Source organism: Micropterus salmoides, unplaced genomic scaffold, assembly GCF_014851395.1.
Source record: "Micropterus salmoides isolate LMB-PRFRI ecotype aquatic unplaced genomic scaffold, ASM1485139v1 Ms_hic_scaffold_8, whole genome shotgun sequence".
Classification (NCBI taxonomy): Eukaryota; Metazoa; Chordata; class Actinopteri; order Centrarchiformes; family Centrarchidae; genus Micropterus; species Micropterus salmoides.
Genome location: NW_024044570.1, coordinates 30,739,244 through 30,758,638, shown reverse-complemented (window position 1 = coordinate 30,758,638; position 19,395 = coordinate 30,739,244). Strand labels below are relative to the sequence as shown.

At 39.6% G+C, this 19,395-nt stretch overlaps 2 protein-coding genes across 2 annotated transcripts; both read left to right on the top strand.

Moving 5' to 3' along the window:
* The first annotated feature begins 1,483 nt into the window (after nt 1-1,483).
* On the top strand, nt 1,484-11,721 carry LOC119894196 (cytochrome P450 2F2-like). The gene is made up of 11 exons (XM_038706791.1): nt 1,484-1,677; nt 3,060-3,222; nt 6,422-6,574; nt 6,830-6,990; nt 7,127-7,195; nt 7,378-7,482; nt 8,585-8,723; nt 9,087-9,172; nt 9,445-9,546; nt 10,191-10,332; nt 10,447-11,721. Exons 1-11 carry the CDS (start codon nt 1,516-1,518, stop codon nt 10,632-10,634), a joined length of 1,470 nt encoding a protein of 489 aa, XP_038562719.1. The 5' UTR covers nt 1,484-1,515; the 3' UTR covers nt 10,635-11,721.
* Nucleotides 11,722-13,805: 2,084 nt separating this feature from the next.
* LOC119893061 (cytochrome P450 2C15-like) lies at nt 13,806-19,152 on the top strand. Its single transcript, XM_038704988.1, has 7 exons — nt 13,806-13,814; nt 13,938-14,142; nt 14,398-14,558; nt 14,948-15,016; nt 16,415-16,510; nt 18,698-18,839; nt 18,950-19,152. Exons 1-7 carry the CDS (start codon nt 13,806-13,808, stop codon nt 19,135-19,137), a joined length of 870 nt encoding a protein of 289 aa, XP_038560916.1. The 3' UTR covers nt 19,138-19,152.
* The last annotated feature ends 243 nt before the right edge of the window (nt 19,153-19,395 follow it).

The following is a 19,395-nucleotide window of genomic DNA, read 5'->3' as shown; positions in this document are numbered from 1 at the left end:
TTCTTCAAAGAAGACAGTTCATTAAAAATCATAAGCACATCTCAACTGACTGAGGTGTCGATGGAGTTAAATCCGACAAGGTCTGTTTAACGGACCAACGCTTCGTTTGTACCGGGGCCCTGTTGATTCACTAACCATTAACGTTACCTAAGGAGACGGTTACAATTTTAGCCGCTAAAGGCTAGCCTTTAAAGCAAACAGCGGACACATTCCGCTAACGATAAAAGCAGCCAATGCAGCAACCAACCTGCAGTACAAGATTCAGACTCACTCGCTTTCTATTGTTGTAGTTTAGACGCTCGAGCGGTGTCTCTGGTAAAAGCTGTGCGCACGCAGCTAGCGTTAGCTTCGTTAGCATTCAAGCAAGCAGTTGTCACCGCTGCTAGTAACCGAACATCGTGTCATGTTGGAAAAGCGATGCTTCCTGATGCACGGCCGAGTATACTCGAGTTTCGGCTCATGACCGTTTCATATCACGTTGAATAATTTCTCTGTCTCTTGAACTTACCAAGCTCGGCTAGTCGATATAATATTACTGCTCCAAATTAATGACGTTTTGTGTGACTGTAAAGATTTCCGGTCACGGTTTTGGACGTGCGACTTTAGTTCCGACCTACTTTGGGGACTTTTTTGAGCTGTTATACTATTATATATATTAAACCATTATTATTTTATCATTACTACTGAATTAATGTAAAAACAGTATTTGTAGCTGGTTGAGGTGAAGGTACATTTTATCTGAAGCTAATGATTTGATGATGAATTAAAACTGCTGATTATTTGTACTCAAAGTTATTTAAAACAACATTCAAATAATTAAAAGGAAAACAGCAAATTCTCATATTTAAGAAGTTGGACCCATGACATGTTTGGCATCTTTGCATTACAAATTACTTAAATTATGATCTTACAATAATGAAAATACTTTCCCAACATTGATTTTCTCTCAGCTGATTAATCAACTAATTGTTTCAGCTGTACTTGTATACATTGTTGGGTAGTTCAATTTATAACAAAACATCATATTTTATTAGTTATTCATATGTTTTGTAAGAAAATTAATTAATTTGTAAAGTAACTAGTAACTGTAAAATGTAGTGCAGTAAAAAAGTGCAACATTTCCGTTTGACATGTAGGGGAGAAAAAGTGGCGTGAAATAAAAGGTTCAAGTAAAGTATGTGTACCTCAAATTTGGACTTAAGTAAATGTACTTACATTCCACCACTGGCTGTAGCCAAATTTACAACTTATAGCTTTCTTCCACTCTACTGATCGGCCATGTGATCAGCTAAATTAATCAAATCTAGGGAACTCAGCAACAGCTACACTGCTAGTTAATGGTGGATAGTTCATGCCAAAGCCTGTCAGAACTTGTGCCGCTCAAAGTGTTTCTGTTTGATGTTCCCATTCACCTTTAAGTACTGGGAAGCAAAGTACACAGCCTGTAGAGGCAGGGCTAAGAGCTGAGCTACACCTTTAAAGCAAGTCATTCAGCTTGCCTGTTCAGTTTCCACCATGTTTGCTTCAGTCACCCTGCTATGCCTCTGTGTTGTCTTCATCATCCTTCAGCTGAAATCCCGGAGGCCCAAGAACTTTCCACCGGGACCCACTGCCTTGCCGATACTGGGGAACATTTTGCACCTGAACCTAGAGAACCCCTTGAAGGACTTTGAGAGAGTAAGAAAAATTCTGAAATGACTGAAATTTTTATAGCACTGATGTGATTTCTATTATTAGTACCTAAAATGTGTTTAAATACTGTGCTGCATTTCCTGACAGTAGTAGTTTCAAGAGTTGCTGTGCCACTACAGTGTAAAACAAATACATGTGAAAGAAACTAACATCTATGCAATGTATGATGTATAAGGGCAAGAATCACTCACAACAGCGCTACTGCTGTGATTGCATAACATATTGTCATTTTCTGTGCAGAGTTGACTACCTGTGAACTTGGACTTTATCCAGTGGGTTTGGACATTTTGACAGATAGGGCATTGTATAACTTGCACCCAATATGTCTTGTTAAGCCAATATTTGTCTCCACTGGTAAGATCTCAATACAATGTAAGTGAAAGGTGTTAGTTCTGTGGTGCTCTACATCAAATAAATCAAAGCAACCTCTCTTTATGGAAACAATATCTTGGAGGATTATCTACAGACACCACTGTCCCAAGTTCTAAGTCATTATAAGGCTTGTGGAAAGAGATATTGCTGTTGATTATTCATTATTTCCTATTGTAGTTACCAATAATTGCCCTAGTGTCTTATTACTTTTAAATATTTTTCTTACTCCCTTTTACCATGATAGCAGGATAATTTTCTCGTGATCTCGAGATAACAAAACAGTAGTTTGACACAGGGGTTGGCAGGAACGTTTCTTAAGGGTAATTTCAGTATCATTATTATCCTGCGCTTCTCATTTGTGATTGGATTCCCCTGAATCTCTTCATAACAACTTTGTTGAAGAGGATGATAAAAAAGACACAAAAGAAAAAAAATCATCAGGAACGGGAGTCGAACTTGCAATACAAAAATCAAGTCCTGCTCTAACTGAGCTAACCAGTAACACAGGAAATTTATCTGAAAATATCCTAAAGAAACGCACCTGCTGACCCCTGTATTCAGCTATGGTTTGTTATGTCAAGATCATGAGAAAATTATCCCGTTATCATGGGAAAACAGAGTAAAAAAAAAAATTGAATGGATGGCCTGCTTATGGCTTCTGTATTTTGAACCTATTTACTGGTTTTACATGTTGTAAATTGTTTTCACTACTTTGTTTTTACTCAGTGGTTCTTAGTGCTTTTATTATTATCTTGTGTTGCTCTTTGTAAATAATATTTATTTTTCTATTTGACTGACGGTTGAGATGTGTCCGCTCTGTATGTCGGTTTTGGCTGTGCTGCAAATCCAAATTTGGCACGTCTGACAATAAATACTGAACTGAATTAAGTTTTTGTGATTTCCGTGAATTTGCCACATATAAGAGTGACATCCCTCTTAAGTTATGTGATATGTATGTATTTCAAACACTGACATGTCATCTTGTTCTCTCCCAGTTGAGGAAGTCTTATGGAGATGTTTACAGTCTGTTCATCGGTTCCAAACCAGCTGTAATCATTAATGGGGTGAAGGCCATGAAGGAGGCTTTAGTGACCAAGGCCACTGATTTTGCTGGACGACCCCAAGACTTGTTTGTCAACGACGCCACCGTCAGTAAAGGTAGAACACATAATATCTCACAGGGTAGAGCATGAATTACATTTTACACATGTAATGTAGCTCTTTCCATGCATATACTGTATGTAGGGATGGAGCAGTTACCAGTTTTACTAAATAATAAATAAAAACGTAGTGCAGTGAATAGGTTTTTATTGCCATCATTGTGCCAGTAAATGAAAATGTGCACTATCCACACATACACTGGACACAATGTTAAAGCATGTTGCAGCATGCTGTGGAATGGTGAAAAGGGAGACACAAGCTCCTGGGCTAGAAGTAAAGGTAACCTTTTGCCTTGTATATCTTTGTCAAAGGCAGTTCTATGGTATTTATTGTCTTTGCCATTCTAAGAAAAACTAATTACACACTGAAGTGTGTAGTTCACTCTTTTGATTTTGATATTGTGTGATTTACTTTGAGTATATGTGTGTTTGTACAGCACAGTACTATTCAGTTTGTCAGAAAAAAGGGAGGTAGGGCTCCCTTTATTAAAACAACATCCAAGCAGGCAGTTAATCAGTTATCAAACAGATCTGAATGTGCCAAGTGGAAATTCCTTAATTATGTCTATGCCCACTCCATGTTCAGCAGGTTTATATATTGTTCTGATCAGGAGTCTCTTGAAAAACAGGCTGCTCCACAGTTCTGGTGACAGCAACTCTCAACGTGATCCCACTCAACACGTTGGGCAGGGAGTCACTTTCCTTGCATAAAAATAAAAATGTGGCAGACAGTCTGCGTGCCACACGTAATCCAGTGTTCATTATTTTCTTTTTTTGTGATCAAATTTGTATTGCATTTATAACAAAGCATACACTCCAACAAAGTTTATTCCAGGGGGAATATCCATCCTGATTATGAGAACATAGGATTGAAGGGATATTGGAAGATTCATTCATCTGTACAAGTCTGTTTCAAAATGTTTAAATATCATTAGAATTATTTGAGACCTCTGACTGTAATGGAGGCAAAATATAAATGCCAAGATCTCTCAGGGTCTTAATCACTATCACTATCATTGCAGGCCTGAATCACACATGTTAATGGTGAAAAGTAGGGCACTGACTGGGCTGCCCTTCCAGACCCCTTAAAACTTAAACTTAAAAAGGTTCAGAGACAAGATTATTAATTTGTGTGGTGTATAACATATGTGCATTTGATGCATAACAGTTTAATATAGCACTGTAGAAGCTGGATAGAGGATTAGTGACCTTTTAAGGGGAGAGCAGAGGTCAGTGGTTATGTGGAGACTCAGACCCTTATATGGTGTCTAACAGATGTCTACACTTATCCTATAGAACTTTGCTCTTATATGGATTGGTGCCTTAGTTTTCAGACTCAGACCCTTATATGGTATCCAACAGATACCTAACCTTGTCCTATATAAGCTGTGTTTGATGTACAGAGAGACATCGGGCTGGGTCACTCTCCAAGCTGCTGCAGAGCTTGTAATTGATGCTGAACTCCTTGATGTAATAAACTTTTATGATCAAGAACAGTGTCAGCGGATTTCTTCTCAACACATCATGGCAGCATTATTGTTCAAATAAATTCAGGACTAATCAAGGACTTTTCCTGCTCAAGTAATGCAGCAGTTACTTGGAGATTTCCTACGGTTTGCTTGTAGCAAAATGTGAAAAAGCCGTTGCATGTTATTTAATACGTGGCCTGAGATTAAGAACTTTAGCCAGAATCTTAGAATCGATGATAGTTTCCCACTGAAGTCGGGTCTTAAGAGTAAATTACATTGACAAATCCAGTGCTTGAAGTGGGCTGATACGCACAGGTACACAGTACTGGTGCCTGGACATTTTACTGTTTGGCGTACCGGGACATTTTCTTGCGTGCCGGGACTTTTTCTAAGCTGCCGGTACTCTGGGCGCAATGGGACGCTCACTTGTTCACGTTCTCGCCTGCCTGCTAATTTCTGTCGACGGAGAGAAACGAGGGAGCAGAGAAGCTTGGGTACCTTTGAAGCAGCCGTGTGCTGAATGTATCTCTTCCATGTCACTTTTCGTGAACCGGCCAATCAGAATCAGAATCAGCTTTATTTGCCAGGTATGTGTCACATAGGAGGAATTAGTGCAATAGTGCCATGAGCAGAGTGCAAAGGATGCAGGAGTAAATTGTTATTACCATTATTGTTATTATTATGTCGTATCATGTCGGAGGTGGATGTGATATACAGGTGCACACACACATACAAGCATGCCTGTACACATGTACACAGTGTGATGAGTGCAAAGAATGCTGGAAGTATTGTGTGCGGTTTTATGTAGGCTACGTGATGTAGGTAGATTTGGTGTATACAATATGACTGAATATCAACAACTTTGAAATGGAGAATGATGAAAAAGTCACTGGTAGTGGTAGCCAGTACAACAGGAATTATTGCACAGGAATTGTTCCTGACACCGTGAGTCAGAATCAGCTGTTCATCAGAGTGATGGCTTGTGGGAAGAAACTATTCCTGAGTCTGTTGGTTTTGGCGTACAGTGCTCTGTAGCGCCTACCAGAGGGGAGACGTTGGAAGAGGTTGTGCCCTGTGTGAGATGGATCTGCAGTTATGTTTCCTGCCCAATCACAGCCTTGATGGGGCGGGACATGTAAAAATATTGTCAGATATATCACTGGGGATGCTGGGGACATGTCAGAATCAGAATGTCTCCATCACTTTTTGAAAGCTTTTGTTAAAATGTTGTGAAAAACAGCTTGCAACAAGAAATGTTAAATAACAAATGGAACAATGCACGATAAGAAACATGCAATGCAATTGAAATATAGAAGAAACAAATGTATTGTCCAAAAGCTGATTACTGCGTTATATTCCATTATATTTTTATATTTTCAATTGTCACCTGCCACCTTAATTATGTTTCCCTTCATATAAATAAAGACATTTGGACAATGCAGGAAATTAAATGTTTGATGCCCAAAGTTGTTTTAATGTTATAATATTTACTAGTTTCACCTTGAGGTTGAGGATAGGTTCAACTGCCTAATACAGAAATGTATCAGGTTTGAAAGTAAAAAAAAAAAAAAATCATCTTGAAGTACTGTGGAGGGTAAAACAGGTTAGAAAGTTAGATGGAATAGAACAGTAGTGATCACACTGGATAGTAACATTTAGAGAAAATGTTACATTAGCTGACCTGTAAGCTCACACTGTACATTCTTTGTGTCACTACACCTGTTGAAGGAGTGATTCTGGCAGATTATGGCTCTTTTTGGAGGGATCATCGTCGCTTTGCTCTGATGACTTTGAGGAACTTTGGTCTGGGGAAGGATTCCATGGAGGAGAGGATTCACGGAGAGCTGCGATACACCATTGATACACTGGAAAAGAGCATTGGTATAACTTTAATCGGTGACACCACAAATATTATAATATCAATTTCCATTTACGTTCATGTCAGTAGATTTTTATGGTTCCTTTTAAAGAGGTCTCCATTGTGTTCCATTGCCCTTTATCTCTCCGTCACTTTCTGCTCACTGTGTAAGCTTGTGTTGACTGGTTGATTTTGCATTGTGTATTGTTAGTGTAATGTTCTTTTGTATTGTTGTTCAGTGCTGTGTCATACTTCAATCTACATTTTGTCTTTTACAGGCAAAAGCTTCAGTCCTCGACTTATGTTTCATAATGCGGCTTCCAACATCATCTGCCAGGTTCTGTTTGGGACACGTTACGAGTATGATGATGAGTTCATCAAAGTGATCGTTCAATGCTTCACTGAGAATGCCAAGATAGCTAATGGACCATGGGCTATGGTGAGTCAAAGCATGTTACCAGTGTAACAACTCTGGCCCTGTGCTTTAAGCAAAATTTGCTAATTTGCTCTAAACAAACAGTACTGCTAAGGCTGATAAACTAATGATTTATCTTTATTTTTTTATTTTTTTACAGCTGTATGACACTCTTCCCATGATTCGTAACCTGCCACTGCCCTTCAGCAAGGCCTTTAAGAATGTTAAGGTATGTTAATTGGAAAATATTAAATTTAGGAATAAACATATAAGAGTAAACAAAGATATAAGAATCAATGGTACAATGGATTTTTTTTCTCTAACATCACACATATATACGGTGACAACAACACACTTTATCAGTGGAAAAAAACTGAATGAATACAAATTAATGCTGACATATGTTTTCAGACTTGTCAGAATCTTGTGAAGTGCTTGTTGACAGAGCACAAGAAGACCAGAGTGCCTGGAGAGCCACGAGACTTTCTTGACTGCTATCTGGATGAAATGGAAAAGGTGTGTTCGTGTGTATGGGGGTGTTGAAAGAGTCACCTCACTACCAAATGCATGAAGATGTGTGTGTTCGTAATTTGACTCTTTTCACAAGAGAAATTTTCAATGACACATGTGAACGTTGAGTAATTGAGGGTCTGGTTTGTCTCAGCCAGCAGCGAAGTTGACAAGAATTTACAGACAAATTTTAAGGTACATGGCAAACTTCTCTAAACTATTAGACAATAGGCCTATACAGAATGACATTTTTCATTTAAGCTTCCATCCATCCATCCATCCATCCATCGTCAACCGTTTATCCTGCGTACAGGGTTGCGGGGGGGTTGGAGCCAATCCCAGCTGACATCGGTTGAAAGGTGGGGTACACCCTGGACAGGTTGCCAGTCCATCAGAGTTTATCAACACAGCGGTCTTTGGTAATGTTGCCCTGTTTAACGCCAGGTTTCTAACCCATCCCTAACCCATTTTCTTCTCATGGCATAAAACTAAAATAATACAACGTTAAAATTAGTTGCAGTGCTGTGGATCATCCTAGAAAATATGAGCCACGCCAGAAACACACTGACTAAACAGATCAAAGCTGCAAAGAAAAGCTATGCCGAAAAGCTAAATAACAGCTTTGCAGCCAACGACCCTGCGTCAGTGTGGAGAGCCCTGCGGACACTCAAAAACTACAGGAGACTATATCACAATAACAACTTTATGTCCATTGACTGCCTGGAGGGTATCTAGTGTTTGGAAGGGAGAGGAGAGGTGTATGCTCAGTGTTTTTCCACCAGTGTTTTTGAGAGCGTGTCGGACTAGCCGCTTGGCGAGCATTATATAAGGCGCATTTAGCTTTCTTCCCTGTGTTGTCACAAGGATGAAAGGGAAGCGGCTGGACTACAAACGAGCTGTTTTCAAGCAGTTCAGAGCAGAGTTTTCTGTGGCAGATGGGAACTCCCATTGAGGTGGACTTTGAGCTTTTTTACTTTGCAAACCTATTATATGCACAATATATAACTCCACAAAGGTGAGGGAAAAAGCCAAAAAGCATAATACCACCTTAATAATACCACAACTTTAATGTCTGCTTGTCTTGAAACAATCTTTCTCCTCTTTTTAGAGAGGCAATGATGGCTCTTCATTTTCAGAAGATGAACTGACTTCGTATGTTCTAGATCTTCACTTCGCTGGGACTGACACTACCTCCAACACCCTGCTTACTGGTTTCCTTTATCTTATGACCTACCCACATATCCAAGGTATACCTGCACATTTAAAAAATTGGTAATCTTTCTGCCATTGGCTCTAAAGTTATTATTGTCTTTCTATCTAAAGTGTGTATCTATGCATGAATCAACATTCTGCCTATCAAGCTGCTACCTACCTGTGTGAAAATGGCGTTAGCTAGGGCATTTTGGTACAAATAACTGAGATGACTGAGTTTCTTTCTCTTGAGAAAAGATCTTTGGTTGATCCTAAATAGTATAGACTGGCGCCCGACCTGTCTAATGCTGCAGTAATTGTACAGGAATGAAGCACAGATAGATAGTTGTGTGTCCAGTGATTATTACCAAAATGTAAGCGATACAGCATTTATCACTATAAGTCATTGGATCTCTCAGAGCGTTGTCAGCAGGAAATAGACCGGGTGTTGGAAGGGAAGGATCGGGCCAGTTTTGACGACAGACACCACATGCCTTACATGCAGGTACATCATCACTTTGGTTTTTTGTAATTATTTCACTTTTATTTCATATGTTCACATGAGTCTAAGTGGCATAATAATTGCTCAGCAGCTTTGGAGATCAGTTTCAGTTTTTCAGTTTGCCTGGTTGTAGACATATTGCTGGTGGGTTCCTGTATTTCAAGTTTATTGGTCGTTTTTTTTGTGGCTGAGCTTTTGAGAGTCTGCATTGTTTTTCTTCTTCCCCAAGTCAGATAAAACATAAAAACATGTTGTTTAAATCCCTCTGCATCCAGGCTGTGATCCATGAAGTGCAGAGGATAGCCAACACTGTTCCACTTAGTGTTTTCCACTGTACGACCAAAGACACAGAGCTCATGGGATATTCTATTCCCAAGGTAAGAAGCAATTGGTGCTAAATCCTTTCTGGCAATAGTGTTGTGGAAACAAACCTCACAGTACTCTATACAAATTCTTTATAGCCAAGTCACACCACTCGGCAGCCATCTTGGCAACGCCTCTGGGCAGCTATTTCGGAATAACCATCAGAGTGAATGGGGAGAGAGCCGGAACTGCAGGTCACCAAGACATAAAAACTATATGAATAGAATCAGCAGTAAAAACTGATAAAAATCACTGAAAAAGTTTAACAACTTTGCCCTATAAGGTTTAAAAACGGTTTTCCCAGCTGGTTATACTTCAACTACGCATGTGTCACCACTTCCATGCATGCGCAGTAGAAGAATAACTGACCTTTAAGTCAGTGGAACAACACGGTTGGCTGAAATATGTTTCCCGCATTGGCTGTTAAAAGCAGACGATTGGCTTTCTAGCGGGAGGGGCAGGATAACCACCATCTTTGCCGTTACGAGCTTTCCTCAGAGTTGTATTGAGTGGCGTGTCTCCTCTAAAATGTCTCTGCTGTATAGCAGCTGTCTGTACCATACTTATGTAATGGCACAAACATTACTTTTACTTAGGTAGCTTAAGTGAATCTTAACTTCTTACAAATGTTTTGTACCTTCCTCTACCTCCTCCTCAGGGTACAATGATCATCCCTAACCTGACCTCACTGCTGAGTGAGGAGGGACAATGGAAATTCCCTCATGAATTCAACCCTGAAAACTTTCTCAATGACAAGGGAGAGTTTGTTAAACCAGAGGCCTTCATGCCTTTCTCCGCAGGTATGAGAGAGAACAACAAACAGCAGTATGAGACTTGTTATGGTATCACACCTGCAGTGACATGCACATATAGAGTTTAATCAAACTGTTATAGAGGTATTTCTTATGTCTCAGGTCCTCGGATGTGTCTTGGAGAGGGTCTGGCTCGTATGGAACTCTTTCTCATCATGGTGACGCTGCTGAGGATGTTTAAGTTCATCTGGCCTGAGGATGCAGGGGTGCCAGACTACTCTCCGGTCTATGGGGTCACTTTAACCCCCAAACCTTATCACATGAAGGTCCAACACAGGGCAATGCAGTAAGGCGGTCTGCAGACACATGGCACATGGCATCACAGTGGAGACTGACCCAGATTAACACAAGCAACTCCTGAGAACAAATATGCTGAATACAATACAGGGCTTTCTGTGCTACACCTAATGGAAGTTAACAGTACACATTGTGAAATGTGCCAATATGTGGTTATGGCACCCCAGAATGAATATTAAATTATGTTTTGACCTATCAATAGATCCTGCAGTGGGTATCAGGAATTGCTATAATTTTTCTAGCAGATACTCGAGCAGATACTTACATTCTGTAGCTATATTGTATTTACTAAGGTTCTGAAATATGAATGCCATGGCCTGCTCAGTAGTCCAGCCACCATCACTGTATCTGGTTCCACTAGCCTTATCAATAGCCTCTTGTTATCATAGACAACTTTGTGTCCTCAACAACCTGTATGCTCTGTAGAGTTCTGCAGGGTTCAATCCCTGATCCCATCATTTTCTCACTCTACAACGAGCCAGCTCTTTTAAGAGAACGATGGGAGCCAGCTCCAGTCTGAGAGCCAATTTCGGTTAATTATTAACCATTCTGTTTCATTAGTACGGTGTTATTTTTGTTATACAACTAGGAAAGTTATTCTTGACATCTGACACTTTTTAAACATCAATATGACAGAACATTTCAGTGTATTGCAGATGAAGAATGTTACATATTTATTTCTTGCAACAAATATGTAACTTAGGCAGTGAATAACAGAAGTGGTACTAATTGAATAGCTGTTTGGGAGCCAAAAGAGCAGACTCTCGGAAACGAACGTAGCCATCAGTAACGGGGTATTTACCATTTAACCATATATATATATATATGTGTGTGTGTGTATGTATGTGTATATATATATGTATAGACATATATATAGACATTGTATATATAGACATTGTTATAATGTTAAAATTGATGCTTTACTGTTGTGGCTGCTCCAGGTGTATAATTAATTTACATGTAGTTCCAGTAGTCAAGTTTATCATTACTGATGCATGAATGGAGATACATTTTAACTGCAGATATTAACTGCATGATTATGTACATTATGGATTAAACCGCTGATTTTTTTTGATTAATGGATTGTTTTGTTTTTTGTTTTGTAAAAATAAAAAAAATGAAATAGTGAGAAATGCTGTCACAATTACCCACAGCACACCTTCATAATTTTTGTTTTATCCAACCAACAGTCCAAAACTCAAAGTTATTAAAACGACATCGACATGACATCATGTTCTAAACCTAACTTATGGGCTAAAGTCAAAGTCAAGTGAACAGCTTTTCATATTGTGACTTGAAACACAATATTTATCCCATGCTACAGAGAAACAGCTAATTGGAGTTACAAATTACAATACAAATAGATCAATCACATTCCCATTTAGGGAACACACTCACGCGTTGAGGTTCTTTCAATCGCATGACCATGTGGTATACAGTAAAAGAGGACCTCTTTGAGCTGATCTTGTGTGGAAAAGGACCAATATAGAGTAACACAAATAAAGTAAGGAAAATGCCTGCACAAGAGAGAGGAAGACGAGTACCAGCACAAGGGAGAGGAGTGGCACAAGGATAAGGTGGAGGGAGAGGAGTCAGAATGTGTGGTGGTGCCCACAGAAGGGCCAGAGCTTGGGGAACTGATGAAATAAGAGCTACTTGCTTAGAGCATGTCAGAAAACATAGGCTATCATACAGAGAGGCTGATGAACAAGTACAGCCAAATCTCAGCCAGGACACAATGGCATCCATTGTCCAGACTTTTTGAGAAACCAACAGGTAGGATTTTGTAGGCCTCCTCCTGCCGCAAAGTGTTAATAATTTACCATGTATTCTAAAGACACTGCATTGCAAAGCATAATCTATAATCCATACAATATACTTTCAGCTGTATAAGGGCAGGCCTGACACATTTAAAATAATGTAGTTTCTGTAATTCCATCTGATGTTAGTGTTTTTATGACATTGCATGACAGAGCATCTCATTGTGATGAAGAAAAGAAGAAGACGAGACTATTATACATCACTGCAAAGCATCACAATTACAAAATTAAAGATGCAAGCAGCGTTGGGCGGGCCCTCGCACGTTTAGCATGTTGATGTGTGAGGTGGCCACATTGCAGATTCTGGAGCTCTGGTAGTGTGGCTGTGAATTTCCAACACGCTTCAGACGCTGAACAAATGTGTTAATCTTCACATCCTGTATCCCCTTTATGGCGCTACATAGCACTTCACACTACGACTACAAATGAATATGTAGATGTGTTCGGGGCAGGACTGTTACCAAGCACGTAAAGTTTGGTGCACATGTGAGCATGTACACTGAAGTTGAAATAACTTCCTCTTTCATGGCAAATCATTGATTTTCGACGCCACACCACGGGCACGCCGTTTCACAAAAACTCACCGTTTGTACAACTTTTAATCGTCAAAGGCTTTAGAGTAGACAGGTAAAACTTGATGTCGGTCGGACTAATTCTCTAGGAGGAGTTTCTAAGTATGGAGTGTGTAAAAAAATCAAAAACCCCCCATAAAATTCAAAATGGCTGACTTCCTGTTGTGTTTAGGACATCGATCCAAGAGGCTTTTTTGTACATCTGGACATGGTATATGTGCTACGAAAATTTCATACATGTAGGTAAAACGTGCCGTGGGAGCTGCTTCATTGAAGATCACTTCCTGTTGCCAGTAGGTGGCGCCATGACTATGGGTGAATGTTGTCTTGTACATATGTTTATGGCAGGACTCTTTTCGAACGTGTGAACTCTGGTACAGATGTGAGCATGTACAGTCAAGTTACAACAACTTCCTGTGTCATGGCGAAGAGTTCAACTTTGCCACCATGCCACCGACACAATGTGAACTGCAACTTGTTTTACAACATGGCTTTGACTTTGAGTAAATATTGGCATGTGGATGTGTTGATCAAAAGCTTTTCCTGCCCCAAGTGACATAGCAGTGATTTCGAGATTTCCAACTGTTTGGTTGTAACATAATGTGAAATAACTGTTGCATATTATTTGTTAATACCCGGCCTGAAATGAAGAACTTTAGCCAGAATCTTATAATCGCAGGAAAGCAGTTTTTCACTGAGGCCGGGTCTTAAGAGTAAATTACGTTGACAAATCTATTAATGAATCTCACTGATACAACTCCCTAATACAGAAATGTCTCAGGTTTGAAAGTAAAAAAAAGAAATCACCTTACTGTGGAGATTAAATACAAAACAGGTTAGAAAGTTTGATGGAATAGAACAGTACCGATGACATTAGTTATATTTAGAGAAAATGTTACATTAGCTGACCTGTAAGCTCACACTGTGTGCTCTTTGTGTCACTACACCTGTTGAAGGAGTGATTCTGGCAGATTATGGCTCTTTTTGGAGGGATCATCGTCGCTTTGCTCTGATGACTTTGAGGAACTTTGGTCTGGGGAAGGATTCCATGGAGGAGAGGATTCACGGAGAGCTGCGATACACCATTGATACACTGGAAAAGAGCATTGGTATAACTTTAATCGGTGACACCACAAATATTATAATATCAATTTCCATTTATGTTCATGTCAGTAGATTTTTATGGTTCCTTTTAAAGAGGTCTCCATTGTGTTCCATTGCCCTTTATCTCTCCGTCACTTTCTGCTCACTGTGTAAGCTTGTGTTGACTGGTTGATTTTGCATTGTGTATTGTTAGTGTAATGTTCTTTTGTATTGTTGTTCAGTGCTGTGTCATACTTCAATCTACATTTTGTCTTTTACAGGCAAAAGCTTCAGTCCTCGACTTATGTTTCATAATGCGGCTTCCAACATCATCTGCCAGGTTCTGTTTGGGACACGTTACGAGTATGATGATGAGTTCATCAAAGTGATCGTTCAATGCTTCACTGAGAATGCCAAGATAGCTAATGAACCATGGGCTATGGTGAGTCAAAGCATGTTGCCAATGTAACAACTCTGGCCATGTGCTTTAAGCAAAATTTGTTAATTTGCTCTAAACAAACAGTACTGCTAAGGCTGATGGGAATGTCATTAGTTATGTGGGTATTTGGTCATAAATGACAAATTAACATTTTGACCTCCAAGTGGAAGTAGATGAAAAATCAAAGGATCCCCAGAGTCATGAGCATTTATTCTCTGGGCAACAAGAATATCTGTCTGTGAAAGTTCTCAGTCATCAATTCTTCACGTCTTTGAGAATGAACCTTCTTTGGATGAATATCTGAATATCTGGCTAACAGTTGCCAAGAGACAGAATCAGAATTTTTGGATTCAGATAAACTAATGATTTATCTTTATTTTTATTTTATACAGCTGTATGACACTCTTCCCATGATTCACAACCTGTCACTGCCCTTCATAAAGGCCTTGAAGAATGCTAAGGTATTTTCAGTACCACGACGGTGGTTCACTTCTTACTGGGGTAGATCACCATGGTAACTTATGCTGAACGGCTAACGGCTGTGGTGTGAACTGGGCTGTTCTAGGTTATGTTCCAGACAAGAGCAATCAGCCCTCGTGGAAAATGACATCACCATAGGAAATCCCTCAGACTGTTTTCTAGGCTGCTTTTATGTTTGCTGCGGTGATGTGGAGAAACTCTTGTAGGCTATAGCGATATCTTACAGAGACTGATTAAAAGCCTTAGGCTATTGTAGGCTTACAGGTTTTTACAGTAAGCCTACTAACTGCTTTGAAATGTGTTTAATATTTTTTATTTGCTCCCACCCCGTTTCGCACAGTCTGTCGCAGCTGTTAAAATAAGTGAGTTTAATTTTTCTGATGAGAATATCATGAGCAATTTGGATATTGGAATTAATTTTAGGCCTAATATGAACGCAGGTTATTTATTTTAGATTAGTAACTTTCTTATAGGCTATCAATGAGACTGGTCATGTTCAGCCCCACTTTTGCGATGTAAGCTCAGGTAATGAGGTGAGTTTTCAGTAGCCTAAATGTTGAGATTCAGTGTTTCAACCACTATCTGAGCACATTTTATGGCATGAATGGATTTTTCATTTCATTGCTTTATGAAGTTTTTTAGAATAATGTTTGGAACACTTTTGAGTGTGTTAAATAAATTAATCTATTTTTTGAAGTGACAAGAAGTCTTTTACAGTGAAGTGGAACAACCACTTATTAAGTCTTGTAAAGTGGAAACCCCCAACACACAGCCAAGCTGTAAAGGGCTGATATTTTCATACAGCTCATAAGAACACATCAGAACAACGCATTATCATAGACTAAGTCTGTTCGTGTAGGCATTCACACTGTCTCCCTGCATGTGTCAGCTGCAGCTGTGTTACTTAGACTATGTAGTATTCGTATTTCTGTAGTGTTAGAGTTTGCTCTTCGTTTGTAAAATATGCGGCTCTGATGCCAGTGGACTTGTTCATGTCTGTGATGGTCATCTGCTGCTAAGCTCTTTAATGTGAACACGGTCACGGCTGGATTGGGAAACCCATCTGTGAGTTATTGAGTTGATAACCAGCATCGTGGTAACGCTTATCCCGACCACGATTGTTAGGGTTAGTTAAGCCAGATAACTAAAATATATCCTGGGTATATTGTAGGCCTACTCGCTTCGTGGTGCAGGCCCCTGAAATGAAAAATATTAGGCCCTAAATTTAGGAATATGTAAGACTAAACAAAGATATTAGCATCAATGGTACAATGGATTTATTTTCTCTAACATCACACATATATACGGTGACAACAATAACACTTTGTCAGTGGAAAAAAACTGAATGAATACAAATTAATGCTGACATATGTTTTCAGACTTGTCAGAATCTTGTGAAGACAGAGCACAAGAAGACCAGAGTGCCTGGAGAGCCACGAGACTTTCTTGACTGCTATCTGGATGAAATGGAAAAGGTGTGTTCGTGTGTATGGGGGTGTTGAAAGAGTCACCTCACTACCAAATGAATGAAGATGTGTGTGTTCGTAATTTGACTCTTTTCACAAGAGGAATTTTCATTGACACATGTGAACGTTGAATAGCTGAGGGTCTGGTTTGTCTCAGCCAGCAGCGAAGTTGACAAGGATTTATAGACAAATTTTAAGGTACATGACAAACTACTCTAAACTATTAGACAATAGGCCTATACAGAATGACATTTTTCATTTAAGCTTGTTTGTAAAAATTCGCCATTAGCCAAGCTAGCACATAAGAGCTTATCATTCCAGCAGTCTTTAGTAATTTCCCCCCTTTTATCATTGGGTTTGTAACCCATCCCTAACCCATTTTGTTCTCATGGCATAAAACTAAAATAAGATAACGTTTAAGTTAGTTGCAGTGCTGTGGATCATCCTTGAACATGTGAAGTACTGCCAATTGTCATTTTTCTGTTAAAGCTTGCACTTGGCGGCCCCAGGTACAGACACAGAGCACAGGAGAGTGAATAAAAGTTGACAGACTATTACAAAAAATTTGCAGTGATGTTGAAGGCAGGTAAGGCTTGGCGTGAGCACAGGACAGAAGCTGGCGAGGTCTGCTTTCCAAAGACTTTGGCTGAAGATCTGGGAATCCTGTAGCAAAGACAGCTAAGGTTACACAAGAGACTATAAATTGTGGATACTAGATCCACTGGAAACCAGAGATAAGAGATGTACTCAACCGTAAAATGGTATGGCATTATCTGGCAACAAGTTACAGGAAGCCCAGAGTATTTAAGTCTTGACTTGAGTGGAAGATTGAGGCCGGTATGTAGCTCTGACAGGTGTCCAGATTGCCGTCACAGTCAAAACACACCCACTCACATACACACACCCCGCAGACAGACAAAAAGGGAGGGGAACATGGGAGAAACAACAGAAAAGCCCCAGAGCCACTTCACTGGCTGTGACATTTTCATCTCTTAGCTCTCCTTCTTCTTGCTCTTTCAACCGCATAGTCTAAATTCCACATCTCTTTTTCAACTCTGTAATATCATGAGACCCACGGCACACAACAACACACACACACAGACCACGGCATCCTCCAACTTGTTAAGTTGTTGTTGTTGCACAGAAGTGATGTTGCTATTCTAACCGACATCGGCAGAGTTTTACTATTGTTTTTCTATCTAAAATGAGTATCTATGCATGAATCAATTTTCTGCCTAGCTAGCTGCTAACTACTGTACCTGTGTGAAAATGGCATAAGCTAGGGCATTCTGGTACAAATAACCAATAAATTGCTGTCTAATGCTGCACCTCCATGTATTCACATCTTTGTGGGCAGGAAATGTACAGGAATGAAGCACAGATAGATAGTTGTGTGTCCAGTAACTATTACCAAAATGTTTCAGCGATACAGCATTTATCACTATAATTCATTGGATTTCTTAGAGTGTTGTCAGCGGGTGTTGGAAGGGAAGGATCGGGCCAGTGTTGACGACAATAATTTCACTTTTATTTCATGTATTCACATATTTCTGAATGGCATATTAATTGCTAAAAAAATAAGAGTGAATTGCGTAATATGGGAACAATTCACAAAGGTTACCAGTCTAACTGCCACTCTAAATATAAGGTAATATAAGGTGAACAGAAACTGCTCAGTAGCTTTGGAGATCAATTTCAGTCACTGCTTCAATCCAATCAATTATGGTCTTGTTTGCCTGGTTGTAGACATATTGCTGGTGGGTTCCCGTATTTCAAGTTTATTGGTCGGCTTTTTTGTGGCTGAGCTTTTAAGATTCTGCATTGTTTTTCTTCTTCCCTAAGTCAGATAAAGCATAAAAACATGTTGTTTAAATCCCTCTGCATCCAGGCTGTGATCCATGAAGTGCAGAGGATAGCTAACACTGCTCCACTTAGTGTCTTTCACTGTACGACTAAAGGCACAGGCTCATGGGATATTCTATTCCCAAGATAAGTTTTGGCAATAGTGCTGTGGAAACAAACCTCACAGTACTGTAAAGCAATTGTTGGTACCATACTTTACTTGACTTATTCCTAGATTCACTTAAGCTACCAAAGTAGATAAAGTAATGGCACAAACATTACTTTTACTTAGGTAACTTAAGTAAATCTTAACTTCTTACAAATGTTTTGTACCTTCCTGTATTTTCTCCTCAGGGTACAATGATCATCCCTGACCTGACCTCAGTGTTGAGTGAGGAGGGACAATGGAAATTCTCTCATGAATTCAACCCTGAAAACTTCCTCAATGACAAGGGAGAGTTTGTTAAACCAGAGGCCTTCATGCCTTTCTCCGCAGGTATGAGAGAGAACAACAAACAGCAGTATGGGACTTGTTATGTATCACACCTGCAGTGACATGCACAGATTTTAATCAAACCATTATAGAGGTATTTTTTTTTGTCTCAGGTCCTAGGATGTGTCTTGGAGAGGGTCTGGCTCGTATGGAACTCTTTCTCGTCATGGTGACGCTGCTGAGGAAGTTCAAGTTCATCTGGCCTGAGGATGCAGGGGTGCCAGACTACTCTCCGGTCTATGGGGTCACTTTAACTCACAAACCTTATCAAATGAAGGTCCAACACAAGGCAATGCAGTAAGGCGGTCTGCAGACACATGGTACATGGCACCAGTGGAGACCCAGATTAACACAAGGCAAGGCAAGTTTATTTTTATAGTACATTTCAACAACAAAGTAATTCAAAGTGCTTTATATAAAACATAAAAGCAACAGGGAATTATAAAAAAGTTTTAAAAGTTAAATAGAAAATAAAAACAGGCTGGTCTCCCACCTTTGCTTATTTTACTCCTTTGATTCCCCATCTCCCACTCTATCCCCCCTTTAGTTACTTAGGGAC

Coding starts and splice junctions, on each gene's coding strand:
- LOC119894196 (XM_038706791.1), top strand. CDS start 1,516: ATGTTTGCTTCAGTCACCCTGCTATGCCTCTGTGTTGTCTTCATCATC. Junction 3,223..6,421: donor CGACGCCACCGTCAGTAAAG/GTAGAACACATA, acceptor CACCTGTTGAAG/GAGTGATTCTGGCAGATTAT. Junction 9,547..10,190: donor TGGGATATTCTATTCCCAAG/GTAAGAAGCAAT, acceptor CCTCCTCCTCAG/GGTACAATGATCATCCCTAA.
- LOC119893061 (XM_038704988.1), top strand. Junction 16,511..18,697: donor ATCTGGATGAAATGGAAAAG/GTGTGTTCGTGT, acceptor TTTTCTCCTCAG/GGTACAATGATCATCCCTGA. Junction 18,840..18,949: donor CTTCATGCCTTTCTCCGCAG/GTATGAGAGAGA, acceptor TTTTTGTCTCAG/GTCCTAGGATGTGTCTTGGA.